Source organism: Stenella coeruleoalba (assembly GCF_951394435.1).
Source record: "Stenella coeruleoalba genome assembly, chromosome: 15".
Taxonomy (NCBI): Eukaryota; Metazoa; Chordata; class Mammalia; order Artiodactyla; family Delphinidae; genus Stenella; species Stenella coeruleoalba.
In genome coordinates this window covers 21,334,016-21,348,585 of record NC_137161.1, presented here as the reverse complement: position 1 = coordinate 21,348,585, position 14,570 = coordinate 21,334,016, and the positions used below count along the sequence as shown (strand labels likewise).

At 52.2% G+C, this 14,570-nt stretch overlaps 1 protein-coding gene across 1 annotated transcript in view; it reads right to left on the bottom strand.

Moving 5' to 3' along the window:
- Nucleotides 1-6,759: 6,759 nt before the first annotated feature.
- TGM2 (transglutaminase 2) overlaps nt 6,760-14,570 on the bottom strand; it is a 33,311-nt gene continuing 25,500 nt past the window's right edge. The window contains exons 11-13 of the mRNA XM_079946499.1: nt 10,470-10,630; nt 9,346-9,482; nt 6,760-8,641 (exon numbers count right to left, since the gene is read on the bottom strand). Coding sequence (XP_079802625.1) covers nt 8,491-8,641; nt 9,346-9,482; nt 10,470-10,630 — 449 coding nt within the window. The 3' untranslated portion in view covers nt 6,760-8,490. The remainder of the gene's footprint in view (nt 8,642-9,345; nt 9,483-10,469; nt 10,631-14,570) is intronic.

Here is a 14,570-nt window from a genome sequence, read left to right as displayed (position 1 = left end):
AGTGATTATTTATGAAGAATGTGAAAAGAAATCATAATAAATTGCTGGAGAGTTGCTAGTTTCAGATTCCCTTCTTCTGGGCATTTTTCAAGCTATTTCCCAGAAATGCTTACATTGAAATGCTTCCTGATAGCAATCTGGCTCCCCTCCCTGCCTGCAGTACTCCACAGCTGCCTGTGATCTTTGTGTGAACAAGGCCCCACACAAGTGAGGGTCCCAGAACCTAGAGCATCAGCTTTCTGGGAAATGGCCTCTGCCCCCACCTCCCCCACCCCGAACCTGCCCCCAACCCTTCCCTGGGCTGGCTCCTCCTCCCTAGGGTTTCAGCTTCCACATCACCTTCTCAGAAGGCTTTCCCTGACCTCCTTGTCGAAGACCCTCTTGTTTTGTAAGTCCACATCACAAGACAGATGACAACAGAGCAGGAGGTTAGGAGCAGTTGCTGTGAACCCAGCCTGTCTGGTTGGCATCCTAGCTTCCTTGTTTTCTAGCTGTGTGATCTTGGACATGTCACGTAACCCCTCTGGGCCTCAGTTTCCTCGCCCACAGAGTGGAGAGGGTAATACTAGCTCCCGCCTCACAGGGTGTTATGAGGACCCAGCAAGTTCATGCATGTGATGCATTTAAAAGGGTGCGTGGCACCCTTGCTCTTACGATTGTGCTGACGGCCCCATTATCCTGAGCCTTAGTCTTTTTTTCTGACACATCTCACTTCACACTGGTGATCTGCTTGAATACTCTGTAGGACAGGCCTGCCATGGTGACCACTGTATCCCCAGGGCCTAATGCAGCACCTGGTCCACAGCTGGGGCAAAAAAAGATGTTGTTGAACGAATGGATCTCCTCTGTGTACCTCAAATCCATTCCGATGACTCCAAGACAGCCACACCCCGGTCCAGGCCACCTCATCCTTTCCCTTCAGGCAGCAGCCACCTCTGCTGACCCCATAGCTACTACTGGTTAAATACATGAGCCTCAGTCGCTCGCCTTGATCTTGCCTTTCTCATTCACGGCTGGAGTTCCTGTTGGCTTCCATCTCTACAGCCCTTTACAGTTTATAAGGCCTGTTCCCATCATAATCACATCCCTGGGTTGGGTGACAGGGCAGTAATTGGGAGCTCCAGTGCGACAAAGGCCTGGAGAGGGAAAGTGGCTTCCTCAGAGTCACACAGCAAGAGAGAGAGGGGAGATGGGACACAGGCCCAGGACTCCTGGGGAGGGGCTGCCCACACTTGGTCGGAGGCCCTCTCTCATCCCTTCTGGAGAGCACCTCAGGCTGAGCACACAGTAGGCTCTTAGGCTTGTTCAAGACAAGTGGAAAGAGAAAGTCCTTGGGTTCAGCCTTGGATCTGGGACCATGGACCCGCCCCTGCCCCATCTGTGCCTGTTTCCCCATCTGTAAATGGGCTTCACTTACCAAGTGAAGGCGGATCCCTGTCTCACCAGGTCTGGCTGGCATTTCTCCTTGGTCTCTCTGTATGTTTACTCCAGATGACTTTGGAATGAGCTGACGTGGAGTTGGGAACTGACTAAGGGCCTAGAGAGAAACTGGGATTTCCACTGCGCCTCTGGTATCCTTGACATGGAGCAGTGGCTGAAAGCAATGTTTGGAAAAGCATCTCTTCTCCCATTTTTAAAGGCTGTTGAGGAAACGTTGCGCTTGTGACCGGAGTGCAAAGATCTCATGAACGATTAGGGGTTTACTAGCCCTGGGGGACCCCCAGACTCCACAGGCTGGGCCAGGAGCCTATGTGGTCATGGATATGATGCCCACATCAGTGGTGTTTCAGCACTCCTCTGCTGCTACTCTCTCCTCTCCCCTGTGGCAGCAGGGCCAACTAAGGCCCAGAGAAGGGAAGAGTTTTACCCAAGGTCACCAGCACACCCAGGCAGACCTCCTGAATCTGAATCAAGTCAGATTCTGGGGCTCAGCCTTCTCCTTTTTCCCCCTGTTCATTATTTATTTTTAAACAGCTTTATTGAGATATAGTACATATACCTTGCAACTTACCCTTTTAAAGTGTATGATTCAATGGCTTTTAGTATAAAATTGTGCATCTATCATTACGATTAATTTTAGAACATTTTCATTACCCCAGAAAGTAACCCCATGCTTTTTAGCTGTCACCCCGTCCCAGTCCCTCCAGCCCCCCAGCCCCAGACAGTCACTAATCTACTTTGAATCTCCATACATTTGCCTCTTCCGGACATTTCATATAAATGAACTCATACAAATGTGGTCTTTTGTGACGGGCTTCTTTTCACTGATTATAATGTTTTCAAGGTCCATCTATGGTGGAGCATGTATAAGTACATGGTTCCTTTTTCTTGCCAAATAATATTCCATTGTATGGATATGCCACATTTTATTTATCCATTCGTGGATAAATTCATTTATTTATCCATTCGTTATCCATTTATTTATCCATTTATCCAAACCAAATGGACATTTGGTTTGTTTCCACTTTTTGGCTATTATCAATAATGCTGCTATGCACATTTACATACAACTTTTTGTGTGGTTATATGTTCTCAGTTCTCTTGGGTTTATACCTAGGAATGGAAGTGCTGGGTCATATGGTAACTATGTTTATGAGCCTTTTAGCTCTGGCTTTCTCAGACCTTGGGGGCTGCTGATGGAAGACTTGTTACTCCCAGTGGCCAGGGTCTATGGATCAAGTCTCCACCCCACTTTGGACTTAATTTTAGAAACTTCAAGTACTGTGTTTTCTGAACTTGACACATTTTCACAGGCTGAATGTACTTGTTTACCTAGCACCCAGATGGAAAAAAATCAAAGCCATCCCAGTGCCCCAAAAGCCCCCTCGTGCTTCTGTCCAGTCTTTCCCCTGCCATGGAAAACACGACCCCAACTTCTAACACCACAGATGAGTTCATGAACTTTGTCCGAGTGGAATTATGTGGATCGTGGTCTTTCATGTCTGCCTCTCTTGCTCAACTTCAGGTTGTTAGAGTTCCTGCGTTCTCAAGGCTGTATGCACCACCTTTTTTGTCATTCCTTCTGCTTTTAATGGAACACTTTGGACTTTGCATCTTGAAACAAGACACAGGGCTTCACGGTCTCGTGGGTGTGCGTCTCTGTGTGTGTTCTCGGGCCTGTCCGGGAGGGAAGTGGGGAGGCTGGGAAAGTGTATGTGATGACCTAGTCCTGGCCCCAAGGCACATGTGCCTCTAGGAGGCCCCTACCTGGCCCTCCCACTTAAGCCTCTCCTCTTGGACTCTGTCAAAGTTCTGTTATTCTGGGTTTGACTTGAGACCAAGGGGCGGAGCTGGCAGGCATCCCAGGTAAACAAGAGCAGCTGGAAAGGAGAGGGACTTTTGGGGGTGGAAAGATAGACCGGAACAGACCTCCATTCCATGGGGGCTTTTTTGGAGGCCTGTGTCCCGTGCACCCTAGCACTTGGTGGGAAGGGAGGGTTCCAATAGAAATCGGGCCTCCTCTAGGCTAGCCCATGCCCTGGGGAAGGCAGGCTGCCTGGGTTCAAGTCTCCCCACTCTGCACCTTACCAGCTGTAAAATGGGGGGAAAAACTGGATAGGATTGTTTCAGAAGTGAAGAACTCAGTGCATATAAATGTTGCTGACCTGGAGGAAAGTTGGCTGTTATGGTTAGAATGTGCCAGGAGCCAGCTGAATATTTTATGGACACTGTTATATTGAACTTACACACCAGTCATGAAAGTAGACACCAAATCATCCCCATTCGACAGATGAGGAAGCAGAGGCACAGAGAGGTTGAGAACCTGCCTGAAGCCACACTGTGAACCCGTGGCAGAGCCAGCATTTGATCCCAGGTCTGTTTGGCTCCAGAATCCAGGCCCCTGCCACCTGGGCTATGAGCCGAGCTTTTGGTGTGGGCCCAGTAGCTCTGAGCTGCCGCGGAGCTGTGCCCAGCACTGTTGTGTAGGGCCCCAGACTCAACCCTTGCCTCTGGTTTGTGCAGAAGGAGCTCAGGCTCTTTCCCCCTGTCTCTAATGGGCCCTCGTGGCCAGCAAAACCTTCCTCCTTCCTGGGTTCCTGGCTAGTGAGCTCTCAGGGGTGGGGCAGGCCTAGGGGGTGGTCAGGAGGGGCCCCCCAATCTGTCCAGCATTGGCAGACCTGGCCGGGGCAGCCCTGTCTCTCTTTAGGAGGCGAGGCAGTCAGGCCTGGGAGCTAGAGTCGGCAGTACCGCGTCCACTTGGTGACCCCCTTGTGTGAGGTGTGCCCTGACTCTGCTCCTGGGGTGCTCCAGAGCATGGGCCAGGCACATCAGCAGCTGGTCCTAAGCCAGGCTAACCTGAGCGTTGTAAAGGGCTCTCTACCATATGCCAAGGGGAACAGAGCTTGAAGCAGTCGGCTGCAGTCCAGGAAGGCTTCACAGAGCAGGTCTCCCTGGAGCAGGGTTTTGAAAGCTGAGCTCCTTAGGTGGAGATGATTGGAAGGGTGTTCTTACAAAGGGAGCAGCCATAGGCATCGGCTACTCAACTCCATGCCCCCAAGCCCTTGCCTCGCCATCTCTGTTTTTCAGGGGCTGGAAGCCTGGAAATATATTTGCCAGAGCCCCTCGCTAGCTATTTCTGGTGAGGATCTGCCAGTGGGGAGAAGGCAGGAGGATGAGAGATGCCAGCCTGCCTCTGGCTCCTACCAGGGCTGACTTCGGCAGGATTTGTAGATTCGGCAGCTCTGTTGGTTCCAGAGCTGGAGTGACAGTGCCTCCAGCAGCTGGGTGGTGGGGACCGGCTCCTGGGCTCCTGCGCATCCTGGGTGGCAGCTGCTTCCCTGTTTCCGGGTACCACTCCTTCTCCCTCTGCTCTTCCAGCATCTCAGATGTTTTTGGAGTCAGTTTCCCTTGTAAACTCCCTCTCCACCTGAAATAGCCGAGTGTTTTCTATTTTCTTGCTGGTCACTAATTGATAAAGTGCTCAGGCCATCAAGGCCAGACCCAGGTGTAGTTTTTAAGGAACAGAAGGATTTAGCACCCCGAAAATGTGATGTCACACTTTGAGTTTGATTTATTTTTTGCGTGCATGTCAGATGTTTCAACATGGGTTCCCTGAAGGCAGAGACTGTCTTCCATCATCTATTTAATCAACAAACATTGATTAGTGCTTCGTTGGTGGGGAATGAGATGAATGACCAAATCCCCACGCTCCTGGAATCAGTCTAGACTTGGAACCATTCAATTGAAACTGAGTCCCCTGAAACTGAGTTCCCCTGCTGAGTTTATGATTCATCTTTCTCTGTCCAAAACTTTATTCACATTCTTGTCCCACCCCTGTTCCCCTAAGGATTGAAGAGTATCAACGAAAAGAGGGGATTGAAACCAAGCAGGACCTTGTGGGGTCTTCCCAGGTACAAAAGTCCCTCTGTGTCCCCTGTTTCTTGTTTGTAAAAAAAAAAAGGCTTTAGTCTCCTAGGCCTTCCCTGAGTTCCAAAGAGCAGATTCAAGCAGTTAATGATGAAGACCATAGAGTCACAGGGCTCCCAGTTCCTCCTGAAAGGATATAGATAACAATCTGATGCATATCTTTGAGTTGCTCTGTAGAAACTAAGAACCCCCGCCCCGCCCAGGTGGAGGATGGCGGCTACATGCTGACCACAAGCACGTACCCCAGACTGGTTGGAACCAGAAGGTTGAGATTCCTGAAACATCACCTGTTACCTCACCACCAGCCAATCAGAAGAAGGTCCACAAGCTGATCACGCATCCTGAGACCATATCCCCTCACACTGTCTTTCCCCTGAAAGCCATCGGGGTGTTCAGGTCTTTTGAGCATGAGCTGCCCATTCTCCTTGCTTGGCGCCCTGCAAATAAAACCTTACTTTGCTGCAAACACCCACTGTCAGAGTTTGGCTTTCTGTGTGGCAGGCATACGAGCCCTTGCTTGGTAACACAATGTAGTAGCCAGTAGCCACCTGCAGCCATGGAGCACTTGACATGCAGCTAGTTCGAATTGAAACAGGCTGTCAGTGTAAAACACACACCACATTAAAAGACTTTGTATGAAAATTAAGAATGTAAAATATCTCACTCATAATTTTTATGTTGATTATGTGTTGCAATACAATATTTCAGACATATTAGTTTAAATTAAATGCATTATTAAAATGTATTTTACCTGTTTCTTTTTCTCTTTTTAATATGGCCACTAGAAAATTTAAATTACATATATGGCTTGCATTTGTGGCTCACGTTATATTTCTACTGGACAGTACGGTCTTATGGGAGCTGAGTTGAAACACATTGATCCAGCATTTATTAGTGTCTGTTTAAGAGATTCTTGGTCTCTGCCCTTGGGACTTCAGACAGGATGGGGAGCGGGACAGGTATATCAACATGGAACTAAAAGTCACTGTGATAAATGTTTGAGTTGTCCATGTTCCAGGGTTCTGAGAAGAAATCTGGGTAGGCTTCACAGAAGGGATGACTTTAGTGTTAAGCATTATAAGATGAATAGGAGTTCACAAGCTGGGTAAGGAAAAAGAGGGGCACTCCAAGCTAAGAGGTTGACAAGTACACAGGATGTTAGAAGAGATACAGGCAGTTCATTCTGGTCTGAACATGGTTTGTTTGGAGAAGAGGCTGGAGGTGGAGCTGGACAGTTGTAGAGCATTGAATGCCAGTAAAGTTTAGATCTGAGGGCGGCGCTGAGGCTAGGGAAAGGCTCTTAGGCAGGAAGTGGCTGGTCCAGATGTTAAGTGAGCTCACCCACCCACTCTCCTCAAAAGCATGCAGCGAACAGACCAGACCTGGTTTGAATGTGAAAAATAAACTCTTTTATTTCAGTACTTGCTCTTTGTGGCTCAAAAGCACATCTGCTGCTTGCTTGGAACCCAGAAGTATTTATAAAACCATAGAGAAATCAAGCAATATGTATACAGAACAGAACATATATATTTCGGCTCAAGTGCTTCTTCCTGTGCAAAGCAGAAAGTTCTAAGTGCATCAGCGTGACTTTCCCCAAATCCCTCTCTGGGATTTGGGGCACTCTGGAGTCTTTGACCCCACTCCAGATACAGAATTCTCCCCACTTCCCTCTTCCAGGCTGAGGGAGGCCCAGTCACATGGAGAGAATGAGTGGTAAAGTCAGAGATGGCAACTTGTGGGGTCCCCGAGCTTAGTCAGGGGCAAAGGCTGTGTTCTAGGGCCCTGGCTCTTCAAAGAGGGGTTGGCTGAGATGCCAGCCTTGTTGGTGAGTGACCAGCACAGGCAACTAAGGCTCCTGTGAAGTCTACACATTGTGGTGGGTGGGGTCATGGGTAGGTCACGGGCCTCCGGGGCTCTTTTCCCCTAGAACTGGGCTCTGAAGGAAGATGCCTGGGCACAGGTGGGGGACTCAGACAGGGCTGGGGGCAGGAAGGTGGTCATGGTCATGGTCTCATTCTCCAAAACATCCTGGCCTGTGACCTAAGGCTCTGTGAAGCCAGGGAGTAAGACTCAATGTCATTGGCAAGGCTGAGTCATATAAGGCACCAGAAGTGCAGAGCTGAAGGGGCCTTGGAGATGAGCTGGTTCAACCACTCTGTGACCGATGAGCAGACTGAGGCCCACAGAGGGGAAGGCAGTGGCTGGCCAGACTTGGGGCTCAAACCCAGGGCTCTAACCCCTCCAATTTCCTCCCCACCTCCTCATCCGAACTGGATCCTTTTTGATCAGGCCCCAGATGGCCTCTCTGACAGTCAGGTCAGGGCTGGTGTGGTGAACGGGGCCCTGGACTCAGAGTCAGAAGGCCTGGCTCCATTCCTGCACCTTCATATTAAGCAGCCTTGCAACTATCCAGCGGTGCAGGGCGGGCCACCTCCCTTCTCCAAGCTGCAGTCTCCTCACTGAGAAAGTGGCTCCCACTCTGCAGTTTTCCATGGCAATTAAATAGGTTGGTGGCCGTGTGAGCCCAGGAAGCACTTAGTAGGTGCCTCACAATTGCGGCGTGTGGGGGTACTGTTGGGCCAGGGCTGCTGGGATGTGGGGGGAGCTTGGGTCTGGACTATTCCTGGGACCCTCTCGATCTGCACCTGCTCAGGCTCTGCCAACGGCCCCTGGGGCCTGGGCACAATCTGGGGAAGGGGTTCAGGACACCCCAGGGAGCTGAGTTCCTTGATCTGGTCACTGGGCACACTGTTTTTCGCCTGCTCCCAGGGAAGGGGCTCTGGAGTTGATCAAACAATATGGCAGGTGGTCAGTGGCTTTCCAAATGGCATCTGGGCTGGGAAGGGAGGCTGGAGTCCCTCCTCCCCGGCCCACCCCCCAGGCCCAGTCAGCCAAGATCAGGGCTCCTACTGTGGAGGCACAAAACATTCCTCACAGGTGAGGGAGGTGGGGAGCCAGGCTCAGGGGGACCATATGGGCCGGAAGTACATTTGATTCCAAAGAGGCCCCATAGGCAGCCCACCGTGCCCTGGGGTCTGGGGCCCAATAAGGGGCAAATTTTGCTCATTACCTTGGGATAAAGATTGGGGTCAAGTTGGGGGCCCTCGGCTGGCACGGGGGCCCTTAGGAGGTGTTAACAATGACGTTCCTGAAGCCCTTCACGGCCTTCAGCCTGTCGCTCTCGAAGTTCACCACCAGCTTGTGGCGGCCCGCGTTCAGGGGCAGCAGGTCCACCCTCGCCTTGACTTCCTCCCCCGCCTCCACGGGGTGTGGGCTGGGAGAGAGAGAGAAAGAGGGTGAGATCAGGGCTTGGCCTGGTCCCCACAATGGGGACAGGCCAGGATGACACGTGACTACTGAGATCTTAGCCTAGAAACTCCATGGATGTATAGCTTTGTGCCGACGGAATACAATGGGTCCCGCTCACCACTCTCCGAAGGCCTGGGCCATCTGCCCTCCTATGTGTAGAGGGGCTGGTGTGTTTGTGTGTGTGTGTGTGTGTGTGTACATGGAAGTGGATGGTGTGCTTGGGGGTAAGAGTGCGGATGCTCACGTGACCACGTGCATGAAAATGCATTGAGCTGTACATACGTGACTCGTATGCTTTACTCTATATAAATTACAATGAAAAAGTGAAAAACAAGAAGTGTGTATGCTTGTAAGTGTACGTATATATAAATATGTATCCATGAGGGTACTCCACACAGGCACGCATGTACACCTGTGTGCATGTGAGGACTCGGGTGTCCCGAGGTGGGTGCTTAGCGAATGTGTACCTGTTTAGGTTTGTGAACACATGTGCACAGAACGCAGCTAACGTGTGGGTATTTGGGCGTAGACACGGGGGAATATTAGGCAGGTGTGTGGAAAGGGAGAAGAGGGGGTTACGGGCCTGGGTTCAGTGCCGGAGGGCGCCCTTCCCCCCGCAGCATCTGCCCTCTGCTCCCAGGCCCCCAAGCTGGAGGGACCAGCACTTACATTTCCACGGTCTTCTGCTCCTTGGTCAGGCCCGCCCCCTCCACGGTGAAGGTGCAGCCTGACAGCGGCACGGTGAGCGGGTTCCACAGGGACACCTCAGCCACCAGCTTGCGATTCTGCTTGGGCTCTCCCAGGATCTAGAGGAGGCATGGGGCAGATGTCAGGGGCAGCACGGAGGGAGAGCAGCCCACAGCCCCTCAAGGGCATGCAGGGTCCCAACTGGGCCATCTCCATCTTTGCTGCAGTTTGGCCCAATGTCTGCCCAGCTCCGCCGCTAACATTCCTCGCCTCATCTGGAAAACACAGATGATGACACCTGCCCAGGCCTCCTTCGTGGAGCTGAAGTGAGGCTCCACGCAACCCACAGGATGTGTAAAATGCCTCCCTCATTCTAGGGTCTAGGGTGGAAAGATCAGAGTCTTTGGAGCCAGGCTGATCTCTGACCCTTTCTCACTGTGTGACCTTGGCAAAGTTACTACCCTCTCTGAGCCTTGGTTTCTTCATAGAACAGAAATGCCTGACTGCAGGGTTCTCATGAGGATTAACTGAGCTAATATGTGCAAGCTCCTAGCAGACTGTCTGGCACACAGTGCTCACTCCCTCCTGCTCTGCTCTTTACCATTTATTTGTAACTGCAGCATTTGGGGATCTGGGGCTGTGACTCCTCCAGGTGAATCACTATGATGACCATGAAGTTGGTGATAAGAATAGTCAGTTTTTACTGAGCCCTCATAACGTGCTGGATGTGGTTCTATGTGCTTCCTGTAGACTCACATTTAATCTTTACAACACCCATTGTATAGATGAATAAATGGACTCCAGCGTCTGTGCCCTTAACAACACATCCCTTCCTGCCCCACCAGGGCCCCAGGACCTGGGAATCTAGCATTAGTAGTTTAGCTTTTAAGGGTCCACGAGTCTGAGATCCCTAAGTGCCATGATCCTACTACTCTGGGATTTTAGGATTCATTCCTAGAGGCTGTGAGTCCCAAATTCTGCTTCATGATGCTTTTCTTTGATAAACCTAGGATCTGAGGAACCTGGGGCATCGGAGACCTTGAGGTTGCAGGGAGGGAGGTGCATGCACGTGTGGGGACCTGTCCAGGGACCCAGCCAGCCCTTACCCGGATCTTGATTTCTGGATTCTCCAGATAGATGTCCCTCTCAGCCAGCAGGTAGCTGTTGGCAGCTGGCTCGACGAACAGGCCCCGCACCTTGATGAGGTTCGACTCGGTCAGGTAGTCACAATACCTTTCGTAGAGGATTCGAAGGGGAATGCTCTTCTCTGCAGGAGGGGAGAGGGGAGAGCACTCATGACATCTGAATCGTGGCCCCCACCTCTCCTATGGCATCTCCACAAGGCACAGAGAGGGCAAGGAATGAACTCGAGGTCACACAGCTGGTGAATGGAGGGGCATGTCCCAGCACTTTCCCTCACCTGCCCTGGCTCCAAGGCTCCCAGGGAGGAAGTGGGGAGGAGAGGCTTGGGCATTAATCCTGCCTCTGCCCTTCGCTGACTGGGGATGCTGGGCAAGTCACTCCACCTCTCAGGACCTCATTTCCCCCCATGAGGTCGGTAGAACTGTACCCATTTACAGATGAAGAGACACTTCTGCCAGTAAGTGTTCAGATCAGGAGAGCTGGCCCTGCTTGGCCACTGTCTGACTGTGTGAGCCTGGGAAGATGACCTCCCCTCTCTGTTCCCTCTCTGTTCCCTGGGACATCTGGCACCCGCTGGGCAGAGCTAAGACCAGAGGTCATTTCAGAGCAAAAGCCACACAAGTGATAGGGGTGAGAAAAAAGCCGGCAGGGCCAACCCCTCCCGCTGCAGAGAAGCAAAGTGTGGATTGCAGCCCCATTTCTCTGACAAGAACACTGAAGCCTTAGGGCACCAGGGGTCAGCTTACAGGAGGCAAGAAGGAGCAGTGAAACGGGCACAGGACTGATTCTCCACAGACCCTGCTTGTTCACTCGGTCGCAGGGAACCTTGGGAAAAATCCCTTCTGCTCCTCGGGCTTCCCCCCATCAAACAACAATGTTGGAGGGATGGTCTTGGGGCTCCATGGAGCCCAGCCAACCTCTCCTCACTATCCCAGTGCCATGATGGGAGATGCTGTTTCTTCTTTTTCTGCCATCTGTCCCCTCCGTCCCTGCACTAGACCAGCGTTTCCCAAACTCCAGCCATTCATGTGATTTTTCACATGTCTGAGTAACTCCTCAGTAAATAATTTTTCTTTCAGTCCCCTCACTTTACACTTTTTAACCTTTTTTGCTTAGGGAACCTTTTCATCATTATTTGCAGAAAACCTGTCTCATTTACCATAAGTAGAAGGAAGCTGGTAAAAACAAACACCAGCAAACAAAGTCATGTTTATTCAATTCGGGCCGATATTCTCATCTGCTGAGGGCTCTGAGTTTGAGACCTGAGCTTACTGTTAAAGAGGGAGGTTAGCAAGGGTCTGGGGTGCCCGGGCCAGTAAGCACCCGTTGGGAGGTCATCTCTAGGGCCGTGAAGGCCCGAACAGATGGTCACCTTCTCTCTGCATGAGTCAAGGTCCAGGTCCTGGCTGGGCACATTGGTGTTCCCCGTCCCACTCTCTGGAAAATGTGTGCCCAGCCCTCTAGTCACTCATTCCTGGGGTGGATCTGCCCCAACCTCTGCTCAGATGGCGTGGGGGGAAAAAAAAACCAAAGCTTCTGCGAAAAAGGAGTGAAAATTCCTGGGTCAGGACCTGGTGGAGCAGAGTAGAAACTCTGACCAGCTCCACAGGAAAGAAGGAAACCATTGTCCTCCAGGAGCCTGGAGGAGGTGGCCCCAGCTGTTAACTTTTCCAGGAGGCTTAGGCCAGGGTGGGGCTGGACCTTTGAGAACTGCTGTCCACAGGCCAGGGGCCTTGGCTTCGGGCCAGATGCTGGCTGAAAGAGGGAAACATTTGCGGTTAGTGTCTATTCATTCCTTAGATGATTCCTTTGATCATCACAGAGATCACGCTGCCTGCATTCCTCATGACCCACCTGGAGGGGTGAGGGTATCCAGAGAGAGAGAAGGGGTGGGTGGCAGGAAGGAAGAGAGCAAGGAGGCGGGGTGGGGTCAGCTGGATTCAGTTCAGCTGTCCTAGGCCTGGCTTCCTGTCCGCTAGCACATGGAAATCCCCCAGAGCTTATCATCAAAGAATAACCGCAACTCAGCCAAAGTTCAGGGTCTCACAGGGTGGGAGAATCACTTTCAGGTTGACTTTGGCCTTGGAAGCCTCAATAGAGCATCCTGGCCTAGCCCCACCTGAGGGCAACACGCAGTACCACTGCCCTTCTCTGCCCTCTCCCGACAGGCTGTGCCCCTCAGAGGTCTCCGTAGCAGGAGGGACCCCTCTGCTGTGAACACATCCCCAGGGAGAAACCCTGGCAGCTGTGGCTGAAGCAGAAGAATGCTGCGAAGGGCCTGAGGGTATCTGGGAGGCAAAGGGTAACTCAACAGCAGCCTGGGTGGAAGTTGTTCTGGCATCCCTGGCTCAGGCTGGAGTTCACCTGATGATACACATTCCAGGAAAGGCACTTCCTCCCTTTGAAGCGGTTCTGAGCGTGAGGAAGAACTGACACGTGTGCATTCACACAAAGGGGCTGGAAGGGCTCTTCAAAGATGAGCCAGCCTTTGTACAAATGGGGAACCCGGGGCCTGGAATGGAGAAGAGAAATACCCAGGAGCCCACATCCTGTGGGCAGAATTGCAGGAACTAGGACCTCGGTATCCCGACCACCCCACACACCTGTAGGGATGGAGCCCTGCCCCTGACTCGGGGCCTGGATGTGGAGATGAGAGCTGAGTCCTCTGCACACCAGCAAGGCTGGCAGTGACTCAGGAAGCACTGAGCCCGGCCCTGAGACCATTGCCTGGCACAGCAGGGTTCAGGAAAGATGCTTTTCGGCCTCCCCACACCTGTTGGCACTTGCTCAGCGAACAGTGAAGAGCCCCGCCGTGTCCAGGCACCATCATACACTTTCCAGATCTTTCCTGAACACACATCTCCTTTGCAGCCCATGAGGGGCATGCTAATGCCCCATGTGATGGATGGGTGTGATTCAAGCCCCAAGGTTATACATCTAGAAGGCAGGAGAGGTTCTTCCCTGGTGGTCCAGTGGTTAAGACTCCAAGCTCCCAACGCAGGGGGCACAGGTTGGATCCCTGGTCAGAGAACTGAGATCCCACACGCCACATGGCGCGGCCAAAATTAATATTAATAATAGAAGGTGGGAGAGGCCAGATTCAAAGCCAAGTCTGGCCTCCGAACACGCCTTTTAGCAGCATAAGTGTTGGGGCCCCAGCCCTGGTGCCACGTGGCTCTGCCCCAGAGTTTGCCGCTGCTCAGGGACCCTGACAGAGGGTCTGCTCTGTCCCGGCGTGTGGCTCCAGGGTGCCTGAGGTGGCCCTGAGATAGAGGCCCCAGGGTTGACTGATGTTCTACTCAGATCATGCTGACCCCGGGTCCTCTCCCAACTCGAAGACCCCCCTGCCCTCCCCATGCCCACAAGCTCCAAGTGCAGGAACAGAGAATGGGCTGCTGGGGGGGATAGGAGACTGGGCTCCATGCTGCCTCCCTAAGTGACCTCGGCTGCCGCAACCCCTCTCAGGGTCTCCAGCTTAATTTTAGGGAGATAACCAGTAGTGGTGACAAAGCCAGCAGTGAAAAAAGGGATCAAGGGGACGATGACTGTGCAGGCATCCGACCAAGAAGCCAGAGCGACAGAGGCTCTGCCCAGGGTTGAGGGCTGGGTGAGCTACTGACATCATTTCAGCCCCAAACGGGGAAGGGGATCTGCTCCCAGGGAGGTCGGGCCAGGCACTGGAGCCATGGAAGAGGAGAAGATCAGGGCTTTTCCTTTCCTATCACTGTTAGAGCCACACTGTCCAGTATGGCAGCTTCCGGCCACATGCGGCTGTTTAAGTGAAATTAAAACTTTAGTCCCATAATTACACCAGCCACACTGCAAGTGCACAATAGCCACATGGAGCTAGTGGCCACCATACTGGACAACGCAGATACAGGACATCCTTTTATCACAGAAAGTTCTCTGGGTAGTGCTGGTCTTGAATCTCTTCTCTCTGAGCCTGAGAACCTCCAGAGAAATAGGAGAGGTTCTCAAAGGGGCTCTGGGGAGAGGCAGCTGTAGTGTGAGTTGCTGGAGACGGAGGAAAGGAATTTGCTGGAAGGGGCAGCAGAGAGTCTGGG